Below are 26,692 nucleotides of genomic sequence, written 5' to 3'. Positions count from 1 at the left end.
GGCAGCTAGATGGCTTAGTGGAGAGAGCCTCCAGCCCTGAAGTCAGGAACCTGAGTTCAAATGCAGCCTCAGACACTTAACACATCCTAGCTATGTGACCTTGGCTAGGCAAGTCACTTAACCCCAACTCCTCAGCAAAAACAAAGAAATAAGATGCTAGCCAACAAATTAATAATAATGTTACAATAATAATAGCTAGTATTTACATAACACTAAATTCTTCAAAGCTATTTACATGTATTACTTCATATTATCTTTGATTCCTACAATAATCTTTTGAGATAGATGTAATTATTATCCTTTTTTTTCAAATGAGAAAATTGAGTCAGAGAGTGATTAACTGATTTATTCAGAGCCACACAGTCAATAGGTATATGAGATAGGATTCAAACTCAGGTCTTCCTGACTCCACATACAATAGTCTACCTATTATGCTACCTTTTAGAATTAGAAATGTAATATTAGAGTGCTTGTATATGATTGTGGTAATACTAGAAATATGTTTGTATATTTTATTATATTGTTTTTTACTTTAATCTGTATTAGACCATTTAACTAATTTTTTTATTGGGGGGGGTGAACATTACAAAATATAATAGGTTCAACGAATTGTTTGTAAATGGCGATTATGAGTCTGCAGCTATTTTTGCGGTGAACAGTCCTAGAGGAATTCTTCGAAACATGGGGACAATGAAGAAATTTAAGGGTAAAGATCTCTCTCTTTCTCTCTGAATCCATCTGAAATTATATATATATATATATATATATATATATATATATTTTTTTTTTTTTTTGTTGTTGTTGTTGTTGTTGTTGTTGTTGTTGAAAGATGCTATGGGAAGGGAGGGGAATGAGTGGACCTGTGATTTCACTGGTAGAGGGAATTCCCTCTAGGGAGCATACTCCTATGAATACAAATTAGCAGTTTATGGTATTAGAGAGATGCCTAGTGCATTGAGAAGTCTAGGGTCACACAACATGGAGATGTTAGAGAAACCATACAGTCTCTTTTAACTATGCCTTGCTGCTTGTCATGGGTATATTGAATGTATAAACATTTTATAAGTTCTTTTTGTTTTATCCATGAGACAGCAAAGTTGTGAACAAATCACTTGACCTTTTTGTGTATAAGCTCCCTCATTGGTAAAAGGGAAGGATTTGACTGGATGATTTCTAAAATCCTTTACAATGTTAAACTTTAAGTTTTAGAGATATTAAGGTGGGTAAACTTCAATTTTTAAAAAAAGATGTTTTAAAAATTTTTTTGATTTTTGGTCAAATGTATTTTGTCTTTGAAACATATGCAAAACTTGATTTTAATTTGACATAAATCTCAAAGGTAAAGTTTTTGAGACAATATGTTAATATATTCAACAAAGGAAAAAAAAAAGGTGGATTTTTTTAATTAATTTTTTTTTTTTTTAACAAAAGTATGCTTCAGACTCCATTAGTTCTTTCTCTGGAAGTGGATAGCATTTTCCCTCATAAGTTCAAGGGCTATCTCTTATGAGGACTTTTCCTTGTTACTCTAATCATTTGAGTTCTTGCTCTTCTTAATTTATCTCATATTTACTTATCACTGCATGTTGTTTTTTCCCAGAAGTATGTAAGAGAACAGGAGAAAGGAACGGCTTTTTCTTTTTATCTTCATATCTCTAGCATTTAATTTAAGTTAGAGCCTTGCATATATTTTTTTTTAATGCACCAATACTAGTGGAATTGAAAAGTTCAATAAGGATATGGAATGAGTTAGCATATTTTGAAAATGACTAGCAATTTCAAATGTTAGCTTACATCAATTATGGTCTAAATTGGAGAATAAATGCTAACCCTTTCTTGAAAATTGGAGTCTTTTAATTATTCTTAAACTATAACATTTCTTCACAAATTTTATTTTATTTTTTATTCTATTTATTTATTTATAATTTATTCATTTTTATAATATTCATTTTTAAAAAAAAATTTCTTCCTCCTTCCAGACCTTACCTTACCCATTAAGAAGGTAAGCAATATGATATTCATTGTAGATGTGGAGTCATGCACCACATGTACCTATATTAGCCATGTTGGGGAAAAAAACCTACAAAAATAAACAAAGTGATTATGTTTCAATCTGCATTTAGGGTTTATTCTCTTTCTAGAGGTAGATAGCATTTTTCATCATCTTTACCAATTTTAAAGTTACACCAAGTATGAAATGAAATAAGTAAATAATACTGGCTAAAACATTTGGCTCAACAGTTCATTTTTTCTCTCTCTAGCTGTTGGTAAAATTAAAGGGAAAACTCTTCCTTTATTATTATTCTTTGAGGCTCTTTTCAGCACAAGTCGTGCTGCTAAAAAATCTATTAATGCTCAGTTGACCCTGGAAGGAATTACCTGTGGATTATCGGAAAAACGGTTGGATCTAGTTATACACTGGGTCACCCGGCAGAGGTAAGTGAAACAGGGCTAAACTTATTTTGACATGGTTTTTAAAGAGTATATACTATTCTCTTTAACATTTATTTTAACCCAGAATTTTGATCACTAAAACAGCAATTTCTTGCTTTAGACCTTTATAACAATTAGTCAAGAAAATCTTACTGAACATGGAATTATTGTTAGATCATCAGCAAGTTGAAAACCACAAGAGGGGTAAGGATAAGAAATCAGATCAAGTTAGTAAACATCTCATAGACTTGAAAGAAGCCAGGGAAACTATGGGAGGGAAATGGAAAAGGGAGAATCCATCTGAAAATAGAAGGAGTTGGGAGATGGAGTGTGATGCTTGAGGAATTGTGAGAAGGTGAATGTGTCCTGTATTGTAGGGTACTTGGAGGGAGTTAATTGTAACAAGACTGGAAAGGTAGAAAGGAGCTGGATTTTGTTGAGTTTTAAAAACTAAACAGTATTTTATATTTAGTCCTGGAGGTATTAGGTTCTGCTAGAGTTTATTTAATACTCAAACGACATGATATGGTCAGACTTGATTTTTAAGAAGATCAATTTTTTCAGTGATGTATAAAGCAAGGATATCATTTAAGAGGTTGTCAAGAAGGTATTCTATAGGAAATTTGAGAAAGAATGAAAAAGTTTAGAAAAGTGTCTGGTGAATGTCAGAGATCTGCAAGAAGATTGCTTTGCTACAGTAAAGGCCCAGTTGAGATAAGGTAGCATAAATGTGTAGTTAATCTACACATTGGCATGGTTTTGTAATTTTTTTCCATCTTTGTTTAGCAGGACAAGAATAGTGGAAAAAGGCAGTGGCTGGTGGGAGTAATCCAAAGCTGGGGCTTGGTAGAGCATGATCAGTGATAGAATAATATGGTAATAGACTCAAAAGGAGAGAAGTCATTTTGTCTCAGCAACAATGGCAATAGCTCTTTCTCATTAAGCCTCAAGAAGAAGCAAATAGAGTTTATGCCTGGATAATTTGTTCTCCTAGACTAGGCATTCATCTTCATCCTGATTTTACTTATGCAGATTGAGTAATCTTTGGAAAGTCATTAAATGTTGTTTCAGATATTTATCCTGATTTTTTTTTTTTTTTTGTGGGAAAAAAGTTATTAAAGAGTTTTAGCTCTGAGATCTTGATCTTACTGTTTTTTGGAATGTTTCTGCAAGGATGAATCCTTTAGTGAAGTTCCTTCTACAGCTGACAATTTTAATAGTAATGAATAATGCAGTTCTCTTTAAACCCAAGTTCATGATTAAAAGAAATGAAGCAACACAGAGTTTGAAAGATTTTTCTCCCTAAAATGCTATAACACCTGTGACCTGTGTGTGTGTAACATGAAAACAGAAAAAGATAAAAACAGAAAACATAGGGAAGCATCAAAGCCAGCAGAGTCAGATTTTGAACTATTGAATGACCAATCATTGAAGAAAACTGTCAAGTTTTTTGAAAGGGAAAAATAGATGATATTGTACTTCCGGATAATTGGAATGAAAAATAAGCATTTATGTTTTCAGAAAAGTACAAAGGCTTGAAATGAAATAAAATAAATTAAGATGTAAGGATTGTTCGGTTCACCATGTAAGAGGTGACAGCAGGAAAACTTGTTGATGTATCCAAGGAATGTAGTAGGAAATTCAACAGTTCCCAAAGGCAGTCATAAAACTACTAGGCAACTTTGTAGGAAAAAAAAAATTAGGGAACACAATATTTCTAAAGCTTCTACTAAAAGATTTATGAAAAGATTCATCAAAAGTTTTCAGAACTATTTACAATGTAATATTGAGGGAACAATAGAATTACAAGAAAAAAATAAGCTGCAGGTAATTGTTTACTTACATAACATGGTACAACAAGGTGTCACAGCAGATAGAGCAGTGAGCTTAGATTTGGGAAGACTTGAGTTCTCAAGTCTCCTATCTCAGACACTTAATTAGCTGTGTGACCCCAAGCAAATCACTTAGTTTCTGTCTCCTTATCTGTAAAATGAAGATAATATTAGGGTTGTTGTGAAGATAATATAAGAATATTTGTGAAATCTTTTGCAACTTTTACAGCACCAACTAAAAGCTATTATTACTATTAATAGCACAACACATTAATAAAGAAATTAGGATAAAAATAGTTAAGAATATAGAGTAGAACACAAAAATCTGAATCTGAATCTTTTCTTGTGCAGCATGATAATTGTAGAAATATATAGAAGATGTTTGGGAGAATACCATTATGTATATTAGTACCCTATTATGAGGGCATGAACTGGGAACAAAAGAAAGGTTGTGACTATAAGTCAGGCAAGAACTCATTGAGGAAGGAAGTAGAGTGTACTGGGTATAGTGGAGTATACTAGGGTATACTAGCAGAGTGTTGTTTGGGTGATAATTATGGATTGAATGAATTTCAAAGGAGAGATTACTGAGATAGGTAGTAAGTAGTAGGGGAAGAGTCAGGAAGTTGCAGGGAGGAGCATTTCCTCTCATGACTAATGAGTTGCAGGGGAAGGGAAAAAGTGAAAGTGCCATCAGGACTAGATAGAGTAGTGAGGTTGACCATGTCTTTAGGGAGGAGTCAGGTCTCTGGGAGCTAAAAGATGGAAAGATAAAGGAAAAGTTTAAAGATAAAAACAAGTTTGTTAACTGGAATAGGCATTCCAGAAAGCATAATTTGAAGTGGATACAAAAACAGATCCTAGAGTCCTGGATCCAGGACTAAGACAAAATTGCCTGGAAAGACTCAGAATCAAGGAAGCCACAGGCACATAGGCAAAATCAAGAGGTCCCCTGGAAATCCCAAGAGTGAGGGCAGAGGCCAAAAATGGGCAGTTTGGATCTGATAATGAGTTCCCTGAGAGGTCCTAGAATCAAAGAGGCTATAGGTCTTTAATTTAATATTTTTACTTGGAAATCCAAGTGTTCAAATACAAATAGTTATAAAGAATGTCTATTTGGTTTTATTGATTTTCAAAGTTAAATGAATAATAAGTCACTTTTACATATGTGAAACACATATGCAACCCAGACCCCCAACCTCTGACATGATGGGCCAGATTCACCAGAGGGAATAATAATAAACCCTTTGGCTCAGACTTCTGACAGGGTTTCTTCTAGAAACATAAAAATCTGACTCATTTTGTTTCCCCAAAATCACCTCTTAGCTTTTCTTCAAATTAATAGAGTATAAAATGTGAAGTAAGTTTTATTTATCCTGACAAAATAAAAAAAATAGGTTTGTATCCAGCAAAGGGCAGCCAGGTAATGCAGTGAAGAGAGTGTGGGCCTGGAGTTATAAGGACCTGAGTTCATATTTATCCTCAAACATTAGCTGTGTGACTCTGGGCAAGTGACATTAATTCTATTTGCCTCAGTTTCCTCATCTATAAACCGGGATGAAGGAAATGGCAAACCACTCCACTATCTTTGCTAAGAAAACTGCAGATGAGGTGATGAAAAGTAGGACACAACTAAACTGATTAAACAACATCTAGGAAATCCATTTGCTCTTTTCCAGAGGGTATTAAACAACCTTCCCCTTTTGTGAGTCTTTCTTTCCCTTTGTATCCATTTAGAATGTCCTAAAAATCACCCTTGGGACAGCCTGCTTAGTATACATGACTTGTGGCCAGCAAAGAGAAAGATTCAGATAATTTCTTCATGTGTAATTCCCTCCTGTGTCAGTCCGACTTTCTTTTGGGAGCTCTACTTCTAGAGTTTTCTGCAGAAAAAGATATCAGGGATGTGTATATGTCTGAAGACCGAGTTAGCTCCCTGGATACCTTAGAATGAGCCGGAGTCAGGATAAGCAAAAGTTCTTGGTCTTTATTCTTGGTCTTTAGGGGTAGAAGTGAATTGGATGGACGCAGGATTTCCACGACCTCCCTTCTCCTCTACTGCCAAAGTGACTCTGGCTTGTCTTACTCCACCCCCTAGTCCCTCCTATAATTCTCTGTATACACTTAAAGATTGAACTAGCACAGGATAGTGGGAAGGGCCATTTTCCAAGCATATGCTAATAGAGTATTGTCCAGTAAGTAATTAGCCTTAAGTGCTTGGTTGTCCGACCTCAGTGCATCAATTCAGAGTTTCAGCCCTTTACATGTATGGGTGCATATTTACACACACACACACACACACACACACATATAATCATGTGTGTGTACACACAATACATATATATGTATATATTTATCTCATTAGGCGTGCGCCAAGAGGAGTCAGATGAGCGCTTTCACTGTGTGTTCTGTTCTAAATAAGTTGATAATTCTTGTCCTAGGTCCTCGCTGTTGTCACTGAAGAAGTCTTTTATTTTAATATTCAATTAAGATTGTAGCTTCAAAGTTGTATCAGCAGTGTTTTCCTTCTACTTAAAAATTTTATTGTGAAATCTATATTCAGTCAGCCAACTGGTAATTATTAAATGTGCCAAGTAATGGAGTGAACAAAGAAAAGCAAAAACAGTCCCTGCTTTCAAAGAACTCATAGTCTAATGAAGGAAATAACATGCAAACAACTGGGTACAAACTCTATACAGGATAAAATAGGGGTAATCTCAGAGGGAAGATACTGAGATTGAGAGGGACTGGGGAATACTTTAGAAGGTGGGGCTTGGGCTGAGACTTGAAGGAAGTAGGAGAAGGCAGGAACCAGAAGTGAGGAGAAAGAATTCAAGACGTGGAACAGAGTGAAAATGCTCAATCAGGAGACAGAATGTTAAGGTTAAGGAGCAGCAAGGAGGCCGAAGGATTGCAAAGTCGGGCTGTGTAAGACTGAAAAGCAGTAATTTGATTCCTTGGGAATGAATGCTAAGGTCCCAAATCAGTGCTGGCCCTTGGACTTGGCCATTACAAAGAAGTAGAACCAAAAAAAGGTCCAAGAAGAAAGAAATTCCTGAGAAAAAAAGATGCTTAAGAATATAAGGTTCTTCAGAATCTCAGTACCTTTGCTCTGAGACTGTCCCCCAGAAAAGAAAAGGCCTCCTCTATATAAGAGGAAAAGAAATAGGGAGGTGAGCTGTAGCTAAGGAGATAGCCACCTGAAGGACAGACAGAGATGAAGAGATATAAAGGCAAATAGTGAAAAGTTGGATTTTACATATGCATGGAGAGATGCATGAATATCTGTGAGGCTTCTGTAGGAAACCCTATCAGATAGAGGCCAGTGCCAGACAGACATACAGATAGAGAAAAAGCCTTGATGAAAGAGAAGAAATACGTTCTGAGCCTTGACCAGAGACTATGAGAGAGAAAATAAAAGTATCCAGCCTGGGGAGATTCCCAAAGCATCGCAGCTCCAAAGAGTAAGTAGGATTGGCACAGTAAGGACTCAGTATATAAGGAAGTGACTCAGACCTTCTCTTTTTTGGCCACTATAAATCCATAGAGAAGGTGGGATTCACTGGAAGGGAGGGTTGCTTAATGCTCTCTGGAAAGAGTACAAGGGTTGTCCCTGGGTACAAGCCCATTTTGTGTTTTATCAGATTACATAAAACCTGTCTTATATTTGAAAAGAGACAAAGTTAGACTTGATGAGAAGATTTCCTAACAGAGCTATCAGAAAATGGAGTGGGCTTCCTTAGAGGGAAGGATCTTTCCAAACTCTCTGGCAGAGGTCTTCAGACAAAGGCTGGGCACTTGTGGGATGTTTGATTTTGCTTTACTGAGGAGTCAGGAGCGGGATTGAGGACATAAGAAGAATCATTGTCCTCATAGCAAGAGCCACTCCCCCCCCCCCCCCTTTTTGTTGCTGTCTTTTGATTTGGGATAATTGGATTTCAGCAAGTCAGAGGTACACAAAGTCTTTGGCCCCCTCTTCCAGAGCCTGTCTGGTGGCAGGACAGAGTCGAGAGGACTAATGATGGCTTGAGGGGTGGTAGCTGCCCTTGGGGTCTTCACTGTCCAACTGGCTCTGAGACCTCCATAACACCTGCCTTCATGGCTGGAACAAACTGTTTTTATCTACCCATTCCACAGGAAATCTTTACATACTTGGGGTATACACCTCCCAACTCACCATAGAATTTAAGGCCCTTTGGTTACCCTCAACCTGATTTAGCCTGTCTGCTGAGACAGTTTACTGGAGTGTGGCTACTGTGAATATTACAGCTTCTGGAGCCACAGGTAAAAGGTAGATCAGGTGGACATCAAAGGGGAAAAGCTGCCTCACCCCAGAAGGGCTAGTCTTTCCCAGACACACTTCACCATACGCTTCTTCCCAAAGACCGGAACAAAAGAAAGGGCTATGTAAGCAGGATGGAATTTGTGGTGAACAAGTTTAGTCATTAAAGTAGGATTTTAGTTTTCTGCTAGGAGGCCAAAAATTTGTTTATGGAGCTTGAAACAGAAGGTTTGGAAGAGGTAATTCAGGAGAGAAGCAGTTAAAATTAGATAATACGAATTTGTAACATTATTAGTTAACATTATTGCAAGAATTCCTCCAGAAGCATTCAGTAGCAAGAGAATAGGAATAGAAAAGGCCAACAGTGGAGTAATATGGGATTGCAATTTGGAAGCTGTTGCAGATAGTATAAGTCTGGCAGTTAGAAACCTTCCAGGAATACTGGGAGACAGCATTAAGGAAATGTCAAGGGCTTTGAATTTCTTTCTTCTGAAACTAATAAAACTGTAGCTAGCTCGCTTAGGATCTTCTGAGACTAGAAGATTGTTATTAGAGCATGAATTGTGATTCTCTTTTAGCCTGCTTAAGAACTATCACTTATCTACAGATACTGATATTGTATGTTTTCCTTGTATATATAACTAAATTATTATTTAAGTGTAATTTATGGAAAACTAGAGATTGGAATTAATGTCTTTTGAAATTTAATGCATTAGTTCTAAAAAAAAAAAGTCCAAAGTGTTTATTTGGCTAACATAATTATTTTTAATAGTATTTTATTTTTCCAAATACATGCAAAGATCATTTTCAACATTCACCTTTGCAAAACTTTGTGTTCCAAATGTTTCTCCCTCTTTCCTTCCCAAGACAGTAAGCAATCTGATACAGGTTAAACATGTGAAACATGTTCTTACTATATTCTAAACATATTTCCATATTCTTCATGCTATGCAAGAAAACATATCAAAAGGGAGAAAAACACAAGAAAGAAAGAAAATAAACAAGCAAACAAACAGAGAAACAATAACTAATGTGACAATACTATGCTTTGATCCATGTTCAGTCTCCATAGTTCTCTCTCTGGACACAGATGACACTTTCCATCCCAAGTCTATTGCAATTGCTTTGAATCATCTTATTGTTGAGAAGAGCCAAATTCATCATACTTGATCATCACATAATCTTGTTACTGTGTGCAATGTTCTCCTGGTTCTGCACACTTCACTTAGCATCAGTTCATGGAAGTCTTTTCAGTTTTTTCTAGAATCAGCCTGCTCATCAATTCTTATAGAACAATAATATTCCATTATACTCATGTACCATAATTTATTCAGCCATTCCCCAATTGATGAACATCACTCAATTTCCAGCTTCTTGCTACTACAAAAAGGGCTACCATAAACATTTTTGTACATGTGAATTCTTTTCCTCTCTTTTATGGTCTCTTTGGGATATAAGCCCAGTAGAAACACTGCTGTATATGCACTGTTTTATAGGCCTTTGGGCATAGTTCCAAATTGCTCTCTAGAACAGTTGGATCACTTCACAACTTCATCAATAATGCATTAGTGTCCCAGTTTTTTCATATCCCCTCCAAAATTTATCATTTTTTCTCTCATTTTATCCAATCTGAGAAGTATGCTATATCACCTCACAGTGGCTAACATAATTATAAAGGAAAAATTACTATAATTATTCACTTAACTTTTATAAAACAACCCCTTCAAAATCATATGATATTAAATAAAAACCCATGTTAATCGTCTCACCATCTGAAACAACTTCACAAAGCGATGGTCATTCTTCTGTTGCTTTTTCATCTCTAGGAGATTTTTTAAACAGTATTTTCCCCCTTTTCTTTCTTGTTAACTCACTATTTTTGTTGTTATCTTACTGTTGATATTTCAGCATCCTGATGGTAATTAATTTTTACTGTAAATTTAGATGTAACGATAGAAGTATTTAGTCACGATTACAGAACCAAATCAAAGGAAGAACAGAATATTAAACACAATTCTCAAGTCCCATTTTAGTTCTATATCCTTGTTCTCATTATTACTTTTGCTATTGTCCATTCAGTTCTCTTAATAAACAATGAAAATACTATTAGATATAATAAAAACTAAACTGGTTGAAAAAGCTAAAAAATAAAATCCACTAATTTTTAAAGTGAGGTATAGAGTCATATTATCATCAACCTATTTTATAGAGGGCAACAAAGTCTAACAAAAAGTTCCAGACTATGAAAGATTCCTATTGTATATATATATATTTTGCTTGATACTTTAAATTTTATTAGAAAAAAAGTAAGGTTTAAAATTTTTTTTATCAGTTTTAACTTTTCAACATCTCTATGAAAAATAAACATCTCCTTCCCTACTAAAAACAAACAAACAAACAAGCAAAAAATAACATCCAAAACCACTTTCAGATGCATTGGCTTAATCAAGTATATTTAAGAGCAGATGAGAAAAATATCAGTTCCTCATTGTTATGGAAAACTTAAATCCTATAGAAAATCAGATTTTATTTTATTGGATTGTAAAATATTTTAGAATTTCATATATTTACCAGCAAATCGCTAATATGAATTTTACTGATGTCTTTTCTTAGGTTGACATTTTCTGAAAAAGCTGGGGATATTATTTGTCAATATGGGGAACAAAATCCTTACAGCAGATCCAAGTGCCTGGCTTTAGCCCAGATTATCTACAATGAATGTGGTCTGCACAAGAAAGCTGTTCTTTGCCTATGTAAACAGGGTCAAATTTATGGAGCCTTGGAATACATTCTACAATTCAAAAACTTTTCTTATGGTAAACAGTTAAATACTTCATCAGTTTGCATTTGTATTTTAGGAGTTTTAATTATAAGACAACATATTTTGGATTCAATTTATAGAATACATGTTAAGTGTACCTAATAATTCAGACATTAAATTGTCTGAACAATTTTACCTTGCGATCAGTAAATGTTTATTGTTCATTCTGATAATCACCATCCATTAATACTACTCATAATATAGCAATAAGTCTTTTAAAGGCATGATTAAAAAATAAATCTTTATGAATATGCTTCATCTAGTAAAGCAAATTATTTGCTTCCTCATTTTGACGTGGGTAATCCTGGATTCTTGACAACTATGCCACTAAAGCACAAGAACTCATAGGATCATAGTTTAGAGCTGAAAAGGATTTAATAGCCATCTAGTACAACCCTCTGCATTTACAGATAATGAAACTGAGTCCTGGAGTGTTCATGCAAGGAATTAGTGGCAGAAACAGGATCTGAATACAAGTTCTATGACTGCAAAGCCAGAGCATATTACCTTGTACCACATTCATTTTCCCATCTTAGTTAGAGAGACTTAATGCTTGCTTGATGAAATATTCTTGTGCGTGTTGCCTGGGACCATCTTACCTAAGTTTAGATTAGTTCATTATCAGAATGTTAGTGGCTTGCCACCTAGATTCCCCTGCTGAGATTCCCATCTTTTCTGTCTGAGTGTGTTTGAATAATATCATCACAGAAGGATGGATTTAGAACTGGAAGGGACCTTTTAGACCAATCTCCCTCATCTTAAAGATGAGGAAATTGAGATTCACAGAGGCTTCACAAAAGCAAAATCATTGTAAAGAAACTTAGTGGCCACTTAGTCCAGTCCAACACAACTCTTAATGTATTAGATGTGTGATCACCCATGGTTCCTTGTTTATCCTTCTTGGGTCAGTTAACAAGTTTAATTCCTCCTGCACATCATAGCAGTTACTTTAAGATAATTATCATATGTCTTCTGTATCTCTCCCAAGAATTCTTTAACCTGAGTTAAACTCACCCAGTTTCTTTAACAGAATCTCTTATCTCTTCACAATCCTAGTTGCCCCCTTTAGATACTCTCCTGTTTGCTTCTGTCCTTCTTAAGCCATGGTATCTAAAAGTGGACATAGCATTCCAAATGAGGGGTTGACAAGGGGAATGGGACTGTCACCTCTCTGTTCCTGGGAGCTCTGACCCACCTAAAGCAGCCCAAGATTGCAATAGCTTTTCTGACTGCCACACCACACTGAAAGCTCATCTTGAGCTTAAAGATAAACTAAAGCTCTCATGTCTTTTTAATTACTACTGCCTGAGCATTTTTTCTCCTTATCTTATACTTGTGATGTTAATTTTTTTGTTGTTCCCAAGTACAAGATCTTACATTTATCCCTACTGAATTTTGCCTACTGGTTTAGTAATCCTGTTATAAAAGAAAATGAGGTTAGTCTGGCATTACTTATTTTTAATGAAGCTATATCAGCTCTTTCTAGGCACTGTTTCCCTTTCTGAATGTTCTCCATTTGTTTAATGACCTGTTCTAGAATGTTCTCAGGAATCGAAATTATGTTCATTAGTATATAGTTTGCAGACTCTATTCTCTTCTCCCCCCCCCTTTTTTTTTAAATCAGTGTTTGACCTCTAATATTGTGATACTTCTGTTTTCTGTGATAATTTCACAATCTGTCAATTCTTTCAAGACCAAAAATGTAGTTGATCTGGGCCAAATGAATTTGTCAAGGGCAGTTCTCCCCTTACTTATCTTGGGTATCAATTCCCAGACCATTGCCAGCACCACCACTACCACCACTATTACTACTGCTACTATTACTATTACTATTACTGCTACTATTACTATTACTACTATTACCACTACTATTACTACTAGTACTATTACTACTACTGCTGCTTCTGCTGCTGCTACTACTACTACGATGACTACCATTACTGTTATCATTACTAATACTATTATTATTACTACTACTACTACTACTATTACTACTATTTCTCTTTTCTTCCTCTGCCCTTCAGTAGACAATCTATCACTTTTAAGACTCTACTGTATCAGTCTGGAGAGGACAAAGTAAAAGATAATATCTACACAGCCTCCTTCATCATCATATCCAATTCCCTCCTTTTCAGAAAGAGTCTCAACTCTTCCTGAATTAAGCTCTAAGTTATATAGTTATCCTTTACCTTCCCTTTCTCTTCTATGTAACACTCTTCTATTCTCCATTATTCTGACAAAGGGGTGTCTTCTTATCTCAACTTCAGATCCTTTTCTTTCCAGTTAAGGCCTTAATTATGTTTTTTTAGAAAACCCTTTCTTCTTCCTAACAATGTGAAATGTGGAAAGGTATTTTTTAAGTACCTTAACCTTTTAATCAAGGAGGGAAATTAACTTAACATTTGGAACAGATACTTGACTGTGATAGGAATATAATAAGTATGACACTTAATTGTGTTGTTTCTGCACAATTTCCCCACTTCCATAATAGTTTAGATTTTCCATTTTATTCGAAACTGCTTATGGATGTTTATACCTCAACCACTTTTGATTAAATCTTTCTTACAACTTCACTCAAATTCTTTGTCTTTGCACTAATAACTCCACAGCCATTGCCATACTCATCTTCCCTTTAGCTTTGCAACTGTTTCTAGTCCTTTTTACCATTTCACTAGTTTGTCTCACCTACCACTCTTATCAGTTTGCTTAACTCTCTAATTATTCCACTTAGCCTTTTCTATCTTCTTTGACTATCTAGCCAATTACTTTTTCCTTCTCCCTCTTAAATCTACCTCTGAAAGTTCATTGAATCTTCCTTTGTTCCCCTCAATTCCCTTTCATTCTTTTTATATCTTCAGTCGGCCTTGGCCTTGTTTCTTTTACAACTCAGAAGTGAAATCTAAGCCAAAATCAGTACCTAGAGATGGTTCTTTGTATTTTCCTCAATTTCTCCCAATTTTGTCAAATATCTCTCCCAAATTGACCTCTGACCCTTTTCATTAGGCCAACTTATTTTGCTCAAATCCCTTTTTCTTTTCCTGTTACTTATCCTATAAGCTTCTTCCACAAAAAAACTGGAAGTATACTTGCTTAGAATAAGTAAATATTAGTAGTATTTATTAGTATAGTAAATATTAGTGGTAGAATTTGAATGGTCTTTTGATTTCAAGTCTAGCAATTCATTTGCCATATTGCTTCTGATGGGCTTTGCAAAGGTTCCTGGAAAATAAGTTCCTAAAGAGAATATGAGGGTAAGTTCCCCCATCCCTTGAAATAAGAAAAGATTGTCCTAACAATTCAGATATAAAAAGTTAAGTGAATGAAAAATGCTTGTTACCTATTGAATTTGTACATAAATCTATGTCAAACACTGAATATAGATAGTTATTAAGTCCAGAATTGAATAGAAGGAAGAGAGCAGACTGGATTATAGCTGAGAAGTTACAGTTAATTAGAGATTAATTTAATTTCAATTCTATTTCCAGTTGCAAAGACCCATATTGTTAACCCATCCCCCCCGCCAAGCTACAATGTACAATTACAAAATTTAGAAAATCATGATTACAGGCAACCTAATAGTCAATGGAGAAATACATAGAAAATTGGTCACTCAACAAGCATTTATTAAGCTCTACTGTATTAGACATTCTGTTAAGCACTAGGGATACAAAGAAAAGCAAAAACAATAGTTTGCTCTTAAGGAACTCACATTCCAATGGAAACAACATGTAAATAACTAGGTACATATAAGATATATATAAGAAATATACAGAGCAAAGTAATCTCAGAGGAGAAAGCAAAAGATGCAGAAAAGGCATCAAGCAGAAGGTGCGATTTGAAATGGTGCATGCAAGTTAACTATGGCATGTTTTTAGTAATGGCCTTAGAACAGAAAATATTATACAAGAAATATATGATAAGTAAAGAAGTTGTGTTGGATTTGCAGTAAGAGTAAGGGGCAATACCCTGAAGGCTCCACTGATGTCCTCAAAATGTAAAAAATCTTAGAAGACCTCTAGCATTTTGGGTGGATCTTCTGCAGAGGATCTATGGATGGACATAGTCAAGAATTATACTTGATTAGAAGTCATGAAATCATCCTGATAGAGGAAATAGCCATATCAGTGAAATCACAAATGCATTAAAGTATTGAAACAGATTATAGAAGAAATCAATTATATTGAAATACAGTTATCAAAAAAAAAACAAGTTCTTAAGAATATCTGTTGTAATAAAAAAAACACAGAACTTGGAGTTTAGAAAACTGTTTTTGAAGCTTGTGTGGGAACAACTTATGACCATTTATGACTAATTGTGCCAATATGAAAAAAAACACTGATCCTTATTCAGTCTCAATTACCCTCTTTTCAAAATGGAAATAATATCTGTGAAGCCCACATAATGATAATAACATTTTACAAAAAAGAAGATGAGAAGCTGGTTTGCTTGAGTCCAGAGCTCTTTCTAATTATATGGCATTGCCAGTCATGATAACTATTTTTTACTAAAAGCCTTTTCAATTGATGACCTATAGTGAAGGGTTTTTTATCTTTGATAATAATAGTTGTAATTTCATGGTTAGAATGGATACTAAATAGTTAAGTTTGAGGCTAGACAAGAAGGGAGCTATACCCTAAGTGGGAGTGATAGAAAATAAGAATATGCCAAGGAGAGGTTAGTTAGAATGTTATAGTATTTTCTTCTTTCTTCTTCTTCTTCTTCTTCTTCTTCTTCTTCTTCTTCTTCTTCTTCTTCTTCTTCTTCTTCTTCTTCTTCTTCTTCTTCTTCTTCTTCTTCTTTCTTCTTCTTCTTCTCCTCCTGCTCCTCCTTTTCCTCCTCTTCCTCCTCCTTTTCTCCTCTTCTTCCTCCTCTTCCTCCTCCTTTTCCTCCTCTTTCTTCTTCTCTTCCTCCTCTTTTTCCTCCTCTTCCTCCTCCTCCTTTTCCTCCTCTTCCTCCTCCTCCTCTTCCTTCTTTCTCTCTTTCTTCTTCTTTTAAGCTTTTTTGGTCTTGTCATAATGTTTTTCTCAATCATCATCTCTAATAATTGAGGAGCAAATAAAAATATATTAGCATTATACAGAACATAGGAAAGACTGAATTTATCCCCTAAAATGAATTCCTTGTATTCTGTCTTTGTAATATTAAAATTTTGAAAATCATAGATTTCTGTATTGTTTACAACATTATTATGTGTGCTTATTATTTAAAAAATTTTTACTTTCAGATGACCTTATGGATATAATAACAACATGTCCCCAAGTTGAATTAATTAATTGTCTTACTCATGAATGGCAGGGAAAACCACCATCTTTATCTTTTTGTCTTGTTGTACTTCATTTCTTCTCTATTGGGATGAAAAAGGCTGGCATAAATTTACTTGAAGAATTACATGAAAATGGGAAAGGTAAGTTTAGCGAAATGTTCTTAATGAAGGAATAGTGGGAGTTATTCATAGAAAATAAAGTTGCTGGTTATATCTTAGTTCATTGAGAACTATGTAGAGAATCAAGACTCTTAAATGTTAACATATACCTGAACCAATCTTTGAAATGAAAAGATTGCCATATCAGTGATTTTAACTAGGCCTGATGCATTTTCTTAGGAAAGTCATCAGAGAAATAAGATGAAATGAGAAACTTTGGCAAACACATCTTAGAAGAAAAGAAAGTAAAAATATATATTCATGTTATATGGGTGAACAAATGTTGGGGAACAAAAACAAATACGATATTGTTCTAACATTTTTTATCTTGTTCAGTATAGATCTTATTAAAATGTTAATTAAAATTATTTAAAATTAATTTGTGAATAACAACACTAATGAAGCCAAGATTAGAAGGAAAATAGAAAATTTTAGGGGGAATTTTACAGCAAATTTCTCTGATAAAAGTTTCACTTCTGAAATATATAAAGAAGAGAGTCAAATTTATAAGACTACAGGTCATTCCACAGTTGATAAATGATCAAAGGATATGAAGAGGCAGTTTTCAGATGAAGTCAAAGCTATTATCACATGAATCTTTGCTTTGAATGACTATTGATTAGAGAAAAGCAAATTAATATAATACTGATATTAATTATAATTAATACCTTACACCTAACAAATTGACAGAAAATATGACAGAAAAGAAAAATGAAAAATGTTGGAAGGGTTGTAGGAAAATTGTGATACTACTTCAATGTTGGTAAAGTGAACTGATAAAATGATTTTGGAGAACAACTTGAAACTATGCTCAAAAGGTTATAAAATTGTACATACCCTTTGATCCAGCAATATTGCTATTAGGTCTATATTCCAAAGAAATTTTAGAAAAGGAAAAGGATCTATATGTACAAAATATTTGTAGCAGCTCTTTTTGTGGTGACAAAGAATTGAAAATTGATAGGATGCCCATCAAATGGGTAATGGCTAAACAAGTTGTCGTAGTGTTCCTCCTTCATTTTCAAGGAGGTATATGATTCTGATGGGATACTATCATGCTATAAGAAATGACAAGCAATATCGCTTTAGAAAAATCTGGAAATACTTATATGAACTCTGATATAAAGTGAAGTGAACAGAACCAGGAAAGCAGAATATACAGTATCAGCAATATTGTATGATGATTATCTATGAATGACTTAGCTATTCTCAGCAGTACAATGATCAAAAATAATTCCAGAGGACTCATGATGACAAATGCTATCCACCTCCATCTCCACTGATAGAGTCTGAGTGCAGATTGAAACATACTTCTTAAAACTTTCTTTTTCTTTTTTTTTTTTTGGGGGGGGGCAAGTTTGTATTTTCTTTCACATGACTTAATGTGGGAATATATTTTGTATGACTGCACATTCATAATCTGTATCAAATTACTTGATTTCTCAAGTCAAGGGAGGGAAGAGAATGAAGAGAGACTTTGGAACTCAAATTAAAAAAAAGAATGTTAAACATTTATACATGTAATTGGAAAAAATAAAATATTTTTAAATTGTGAAATCAAAGAAACAGCATGATCATAAGGTAATAAAATTTAAGAAAATTATTTTGATTCTTATTGTCATCTCAGTGATTTTAACTAGATCTGGTCAAACAAGATGTGGCAACCTATTGGACATATGAAGTGAGAGTGGGGAGTTAGAGATGACACAGAGGTTGTGAACCTAGATGACTAGAAGGATGGCATGTCCTCAACAATATTAGGGAAGTTTAGAAGAGAGAGAGCGGTTCTGGGGAAGCATAATGAGCTGTTTTTAGACAGGTTGATTTTGAGATATCCATTGGATATCCAGTTAAAACGTCTGGTGGATAGCTGAAAATGTGATCAACATAGGCATTTAGGCAAGATATATACATCTGGAAGATGGTAATTGAACCCATGAGAGCTGATGAACCCACCAACTGGAGGGTAAGAGAGATCAGAGACAAGAGCTTAAGGTGGAGGTTTGGTATCCAGAGTTGTTGGGTATGGCATCTATAGTTCAAGCAAAAGAAACTGAGAAGGAGCTGTCAGACAGGAGGTTCATGGGTCTAGAGTTGGAAGGGACCTTAGCGGACCTCTAGTTGGAACTTCCAGGAAACTGAGGCCCAGGAATGTTTAGTCACTTGTCCAACTCACAGATCATAAGCATCAAAGGTGGAATTTGAACCCATGTCCTTTTTGACCAAGAGCTATTGTTCTTGAGAGCAGAGAAAAGAAAATCCAAAAAAGAAGAGCTTATTAGAGATGGATGGTTATAAATGCTTCAGAGAGATCAAAAAGAATGAGTTCTAAGAAAAGATCTTTAACCTTGACAATGAAGATATCATCAATAACTTTGAAGGGAGCAGTGTCAGCTGATGTCAGAAGTCAGACTACAGAAAATTTGAAAGATAGTGAGAGGAATGGAGAGGCACCAAATATATATTTGTTTTCCAGGGGTTTAGCTGAGAAAGGAAGAAGAGATAGCAAGATAGAATGGTATGTAATGGGAATTCTAGGATTACTAAGTTTTTTTTTTTTGTTTTTTAATTTTTTTTTTAAGCATGAGGGAGACTTAGGCAGCAGGAAAGGAACCAATAGAGCAAGAATGAAGATTAGAAAATTTTTGGCAATAATATTTATGATCACTTTTTTTTTATCATGAAATTACTATTCTTTGTACACAGAGAGAGCTGTTAGATATAGAAAGAACATTTTATTGTAATAGATTTTTAAAGGATAATAATATTCTAATATCTGTATAAAGGCTGTGATGTGAAAAGCAAAGAATGATATAGTTGGTGGTCCAATATCAAAAACTCAGATATTACATCTTGCCAAGAGACAATTTAATTTTTAGAATTAAATGAACGTCATCAGCAACTCTTGCAACTGAAACTCTTCTGTTTCGTTTAAGAAAAGAAATTTATCTAGAAGACTCCATAATTCCTCTCTATTCAGAATAAGGATTATTAGTTTAAAGAAATATTTCTCACTATACTTTGTCAGCCACATTAATCAGTATTGTTTTAGAATATTTAAAATAGCTTGATGGAATTGGAATATTGCTGTGGTGTGGGAAATGATAAGTTGGTGGAGTATCATATTAGAAAAATATGAATCTTATTTCCATATTAGAAAAATATGGAAAGTCTTGGACTTATGAAGGAAGATGCTATCCACTTTCAGAGAAACAGGACAAACAAACATAGTGTGGGCTTATAGATGCATATGAAAGTATATGTATATATATACATATATATATACAAATTATTATAGGTATCTATGGATGTGTATGTGTATTATATATCTGTGTTTATAAGTGTGTATATATATACACACACATATATACACCCACATATATTTCTGTATTTAATTGTAGCCTTTTTAGGGAGAGGGAGAGAAGGGGAAAAAAGAACAAAGTAAAAAGTGCACAGCAGAGAACAAAAGAAAACTTACAATGAAGCACAGCAAAGATGGACAGTTCTGAACACAATGTGTGCTATTTATTATGTATATTTTCTTGAAATGGAAATTTATTGCTTTATATTTTGAATCATCTTTTATGTTCTGCCATGCACATGGCAATGTTTTTTTTTCTTATCTTATTTTGTATTTAAGTTTAAAATAAATAAATAAAAGAATTATTTCTCAGATTAAGGGTTATGAGTAGGTTGAAACTAGAACTATAAGGTTCCATATAACTGGTGCTGATTAACTGTGGTGGCAAATTACAAGTAATATGAATAAAGTGAGCCTGGATACTTATCCTAGTTCTTACCTTTATTCTCCTTGTGCACCTAAAGAACTACAGTCAATCCAAGACAAACAGCTTGCCATGGGAGGTGAGGGAAGGGAGTTGATGGGTATAGGGTAGAATTTTTAAAATAAGTACAGGTGATATTGAATAAATGACAGATAAACTATATAAACTACTATTGTTGGTGTTTGTTTGTTTTCCCTCTCAGAGGCAACAGAAAAACTTATGACAACTGATCCATTCTGCTCCTTAGAGGGATGGCAAGAACTGGCGGTTGTGTGTATCCAGAACGGCTTTTGCAAATTGTCCAATGACATCATTTCCATCCTCAGATCTCAGGAAGGAGTATCCGAAATTCCTCCAGATGGGGAAAACATAATGGAACATGTTTTTTGGTAGTTCCATCTCTTCAACAGCTGAGGGAGCTCTAAAAATATTTTATGTCCTGGTTGAGAAAAACAGCCTAAGGATTAGTAACTTTGAATAAATCCAAATTGTATATCCCCAAAACAAATTAGTCCTTCTTTATTGTAACATTGGAATCTACATAGTGTTTTATATAGTAATGTTTTGTTTTCCATTCATATGGTAAGCAAACATTATTTAATGTTTTTATTCTGTTCTTTACATACACACACACACAGAAACACTTGCCCCATCAGTGGATATCTGTTTGGATTTATTGACTCCAACAGGATTATCTTCACACATTTCTTTTTGTCAATGCCTAGTACAGAGCCATGTACAATTTTATATTTTTATATTATAGGGTTAGAATTTTGATCATTTTCCTTCAGATAATTCTTGGAAAATAATATGGTCTGTTAGAGCTAATAAGAACCTTAGAGAACTCTTCAAGCTCCTGGCAGCAGTTTGCTCTGTATAGTTTATGTTATCATGTCATGTAAGCTTTACTAACATAAACTAACATTTAACTGCTGCTTTGCTAGACAGACAGGAATAGTTTAATATGTAGGTAGCAAAAGGACATCTTAGAAATGGAATTTAAAATAAGTACAAAAAGTTTTCAGGAACTATTAAGTATGAATGGATGCATTTTTCTTACTATTACAAGCTTCCAGGTTTATTTTCATTTTCTTCCATTTTTTAGGTTTTGTTTGACTGATTCTTGATCTCATTGAGTCATTCCTCTTGTTTAGTTCTAATTTTTAGTGAATTATTTTCTTCAGTTACTTTTTTTTTTTCCTGAAGCAATTGCAGTTGCCCAGGAAGTGTTAAATGACTGAATTCATATTTTGAACTCAGGTCCTCCTGACTTCAGGGCTGGTGCTCTATCCACTACATCAACTAGCTGCCCCTTCAGTAGATTTTTTTTTCCATTTCACAAAATCTGTTTTTCAAGGAGTTGTTTTCTTTTTCCATTCTGTCAAATCTATTTTGTAAGGAGTTATGTACTTTTTCCATTTCACTAAATCTATTTTGTAAGGAGTTTTCTTCAGATAATTTCTGTGTTTCTTTTAACAAATTCTCCTGAAATGTTCTCATTTCCTTTCTCCATTTTTCTTATAATTCTCTTTTTAAATCCTTTTTGAATTCTTCCAAGAGAGCCTTGTGAGATGGACACCAATTCATATCTCTCTTTGGGGCTTCATCTGGAGATGATCTGCTTTTAGTGTCCTCAGGATTTGAGATCTCTTTTCTTTCTCCATAAAAACTATTTATGGTCAGAGCTCTTTTTGCTTTTTTTGCTCATTTTTAAAGATTGAGGTCTGCTGTTAGGGCAGAGGGGAGATTGTCCAAATGTCCTCTCCTGGCTACAGTGGCTGTGCTGTGTCTGGGTTGGTGCTGACTAATTTCTGGGGCTGGGTAGCCAAGTCCCACATTATACCAGGGCTCACTATTTGACTTTTGTATTTGTGTTGTCTCACTGCTAACCTGCTGGTCTACTGGCTTGCAACCAGGACAGAGTAGCCAACACTGCTATAGATTCCTCCCAGTAGATTCCCCAGTGCCAGAACCCCACAATGCCTTGGGTCTCTGCACTGCAGCCACCTCCCCTCCCCTTCAGTGCTTGATTGAGTCAGACGTTTTCTGAAGTTCTTCCAAAATATCTTCTGCTGGAAATTTGTTACACCCCATATATTTGTGGATTCTATTACTCCAAAACCAGTTCAGACACTTGATTTGGTGTTGGTTCTGAGAGACATGAGGGACAGCTCAGATAAAGATGTGTCTGCTTTCTGTGATCTTCTCCAGGTTTATTTTCTTGAAAATGAGAAACTTGTGGAATTTACTGCGGAATTTTTTTCTTACCTATAATCTTATGCTCATTAGAGGCCTAACAGAAAAATCAGAAAATAAGTTTATGGGCAGAGCTTTTTGTTATATGAAATTGTTGAAGTTTGTAGTTTTGATGTTAAAAGTATCTTTTTATTCAATTACATATATTACTACATATTAATAAGGATTAAATTTTTTGTGATCCCAGAGGCCAGAGCTAGGATCAACAAATAACATTTAAACAAAGTAGATTGTTCCCAACATAAGAAAGAAAACCTTCCTAAAAAATAAAAGTAAGACAATGGAAGGGGCTAGCCTATAGGTTTCTAAGTACTGTGGATTTTTTTAAAGTTTTTTTTTTTTTTTTTAAATAAAAAGTTCACTTTAAGAAATAAAGAATGGCCCAACTTCTCTTCTTGGTACTATGCTATGAAAAGTATTGAGTATGATTATTAGCCAAACTTTCTATTTCAAAGCTTTAGTACTCTGTTTTAGAGTTTAATTAAAAGATGAGCTCCAAACAACTGATTCTTATAAGGACCACAAATAAATGTTAAAAAGATTTGAAAATTAATAACTTTTAACAAGATAACTTTTGCTATGAAATAATAATAACAATGATGGTGACAATAAAATTCAGTTCTTCCTGTAGTATGTCAATTTAATAATCGTTATACTTCTCATACTTAGGTTAATGTTATATATATATATATATATATATAACATATATATATATATATATAGCAATTAGGTTAATGTTTATAGATATTTTAAAAACTGTGTGATTCTTAGACTCCTCAGTCAGGGATTTAAGAACATCTGAGAATATCTGTTTGTTGCTAGCCAACATCATAAAAATATGCAACTACATGAAGAATGTTTTGTATATTGCTAATTCTAAAGATTTTACTTTCCTTTGTCTGGAGTGCCTTCATAACTTTTATGACATATTTACATATTTACATCTCTAAATCCCATTTCTTTTAGTGAATCCCTCCAAAAACCACACTTATCTTTACCACACTTATCTTTTTCAAATCCTACAGGATTCACTGTTTATATTACTAATTTAATGTTTATTAAATGCTACTTTGCATTATTAGTTATCTTTCTATGAGTTTATTTGGTCTCTTCAACTAGATTTTAAGTTTCTTGTGGGAAACAAGTTCAATATAAATTCATAATGTGACAGGACAGTCCAATAAAGCTACTCTGGTTTGAAGCTATACCAAGAGAAACACAGAATTCAAGAGCAGAGACAACAGAATCCCATTGTCCTCTGCTTGGATCATCTGAAGTTTATGTTCAGTTCAGGGTACACTTTTTAGAAAGGCCATTGATAAGCTGGAAGTATTCAGAGTAGGACAACAAAAACTGAGAAGGGCCTTGAGATCATAATATATGAGAACTAGGGAAAGGAAGGGGAACCTAGAAAAGGCTGGAATATTAGACTACAAAAGAGAAGTGGGTACATGTGAAAACTGTTTTACAGTGTTGTGAGTCATAGATCATATCATGGATTTAGAGTGAAAATGACCTTCGAGACCAACTCTTTCACATCTCTGAAATTTCCCAAGTTATCTTGGGGTTTAGTGGCTAAATTTCTTAAGGACTTTTCCAAAAACCAATCTGATTCTCACTGGCTACCAATAGGTCCTAGGCCAAGCCCCCTTTGGTCATTGTTTGAGTCCTGATTGACTCACATTAAAAGTAAATAACAGTCATTTCTGCTTTGGCCAGAAAGCTTAAGGGTCTTCCCCTCCTAGATTCCTGCGTTCATTATTGATTTATTTAGATTTTTTTTTTTGGACTAGGTGAAAGAGATTCTTTGCTTCAATTGTTACCTAGCCTTAATCATTGGATGGGTGTGACCTTTGCCAAACTGACAATGTTGAAGAGTTTAGTTTAAGGCCAAAATCTCACATTTCATCCCATCTCCAGTCCTCTTGATCCATATCTGGCCACTGGACCCAGATGGCTCTGGAGGGGAAAGTGAGGCAGGTGACCTTGCCCAGCCTTCTCTCACATCTGATTCACTTGTTCATCATGTATCCCTTCCCTGATGTCATGGTTCTCTTGGAGAATGGACAAATATCAACAACTGAGGTTCAGGGCTGTTCAGGAATCTATCAAGGATTATATTGTGTAAAAGAGCTTAGATTTGTTCTGCTTGGCTCCAGAGGTTAGGGCTAGGACAGTGGGTAGAAAGTAGTAAAGAAGTAGATTTTGATTTAATGAAGGAAAAATTTCTTGACAAGTAGGGCTAAGCCAAAGTAGTATGAGTTGTCCCAGGAAGAGGGAATTCTACTATAGTATGGCTTAGATGGCCTCTGAAGACTTTTCAAATTCAGCAAAATGACCCAATGCTGGAAAGGTAGGACAATTCCATATTGTAAATGGCCTGGTAATTAGAAGTTTAATAAATACTTGTTGATTGATTCCATTTCTGACAAGAGTATGAACTTTACTCACTAGCCACTAGGAAACCCCTTTACATTTTTAGCTGGAATAATAATAGTAGCAATTAACATTTACATTTTAAGGTTTGCAAAGTCCTTTGCAAATATCTCATTTGATACAACAATCCTAGAAGATGAATGTTACTGATTATCCATATTTTATTGGTGAGGAAACTTGAGTCAGACAGAGATTAAGAAATATTTGCATAGCATTTATTATGTGCCAGACATTTTGCTGAACATTTTACAATTATTTTCTTATTTTATCTTCTCAGCAACACTGGAAAGCAGGTACTATTATCATCCATATTTTACAAATGGGGAAGCTGAGGCAAATAGACATTGCGTGATTTGTCCAGGATCATATAGTAAGTATCTGCAGTAAGATTTAAACTTAGGCCTTCCTGATTCCAGGTTCAGCATTATCTCTACTATACCATCTAGCTTCCCCTAGCTGAATATAACTGATCAGATATACAAAGGAGAAGTATTATTCAGTAACCATTATGAACAATTTGATTGGAGGTCAGAATACCTGTTAGAAGGGTATTATAATAGTATAGGTGGGTAGCAATGGGGGGGCCTAGCCAAGTAACTAGAGAGGAAGAGACTCAGAGATATAAATATCAACCTAAAATTGACAGTTGGAAATTGATGGAATATGTGAAGTGGGACAACAGGAAGAACCAAAGATAAGCCCAAGTTTATTAATGTGAGTATTAATGTGAGAAACTGGGTGGAAAGTAGCACCACAGATAGTAATGATGAATTGAGAAAAAAGAACCGCTTTAGCAAGGATGATCATAAACCCAGTAGATAATAAATATACAAAGGTGCCAGGTTATCAATAACAATTATTAACTTGTTATCTTACTTGGCAATTCACAGGTAGAAAAAAATTAAATGAGTCTCCTTTATTGCTTCTCTGTGGATTGCTAGTATGCCCCCTGAGTAGCAGGTCATCTCTCCTCAGGAGTTAAGGGCTTAACCCTTTCCTACCTGAATTATAATTTTAAATCCTTAAAGTTCAAGTTGGAGAGGAGGGAAAGGGAAGGATATTAGGAATTATAAAATGCCTACTATGTGCCAGGCATTGTGCTAAATTGTTACTCATTTGAGTTCTGATAAATCAGATTTTGATCCAAATAAGCTATTTGATGATCAGCAGGATAAATACAGGGAGGCTTGGAGAGACTTACATGAACTGATGCTAAGTGAAATGAGGAGAACCAGGAGATCATTACATACTTCAACAACGATACTGTATGAGGATGTATTCTGACGGAAGTGGATTTCTTCGACAAAGAGAAAATCTAACTCAGTTTCAATTGATCAATGATGGACAGAAGCAGCTACACCCAAAGAAAGAACACTGGGAAATGAATGTAAACTGTTTGCATTTTTGTTTTTCTTCCCGGGTTAT

General features: G+C 34.5%; 1 protein-coding gene across 4 annotated transcripts in view; it reads left to right on the top strand.

The window, feature by feature from the left end:
* CLHC1 (clathrin heavy chain linker domain containing 1) overlaps positions 1 to 25,669 on the top strand; it is a 55,244-nt gene extending 29,575 nt beyond the window's left edge. For 2 of the 4 annotated variants that reach the window (XM_031950486.1, XM_031950483.1), the window contains 5 exons: positions 600 to 706; positions 2,262 to 2,436; positions 11,161 to 11,363; positions 16,593 to 16,772; positions 20,778 to 21,098. In XM_031950486.1, the coding sequence (XP_031806346.1) occupies positions 600 to 706; positions 2,262 to 2,436; positions 11,161 to 11,363; positions 16,593 to 16,772; positions 20,778 to 20,968 (856 nt within the window). In that variant the 3' untranslated portion in view covers positions 20,969 to 21,098. Of the gene's footprint in view, positions 1 to 599; positions 707 to 2,261; positions 2,437 to 11,160; positions 11,364 to 16,592; positions 16,773 to 20,777; positions 21,099 to 25,544 lie in introns of those variants that run through there. The other 2 variants (XM_031950485.1, XM_031950484.1) reach the window with 2 other exon arrangements.
* The last annotated feature ends 1,023 nt before the right edge of the window (positions 25,670 to 26,692 follow it).

This window comes from Sarcophilus harrisii, chromosome 2, assembly GCF_902635505.1.
Source record: "Sarcophilus harrisii chromosome 2, mSarHar1.11, whole genome shotgun sequence".
NCBI lineage: Eukaryota > Metazoa > Chordata > Mammalia > Dasyuromorphia > Dasyuridae > Sarcophilus > Sarcophilus harrisii.
The sequence above is the reverse complement of the archived record's forward strand: the minus strand, read 5'-3'. Positions and strand labels throughout refer to the sequence as shown.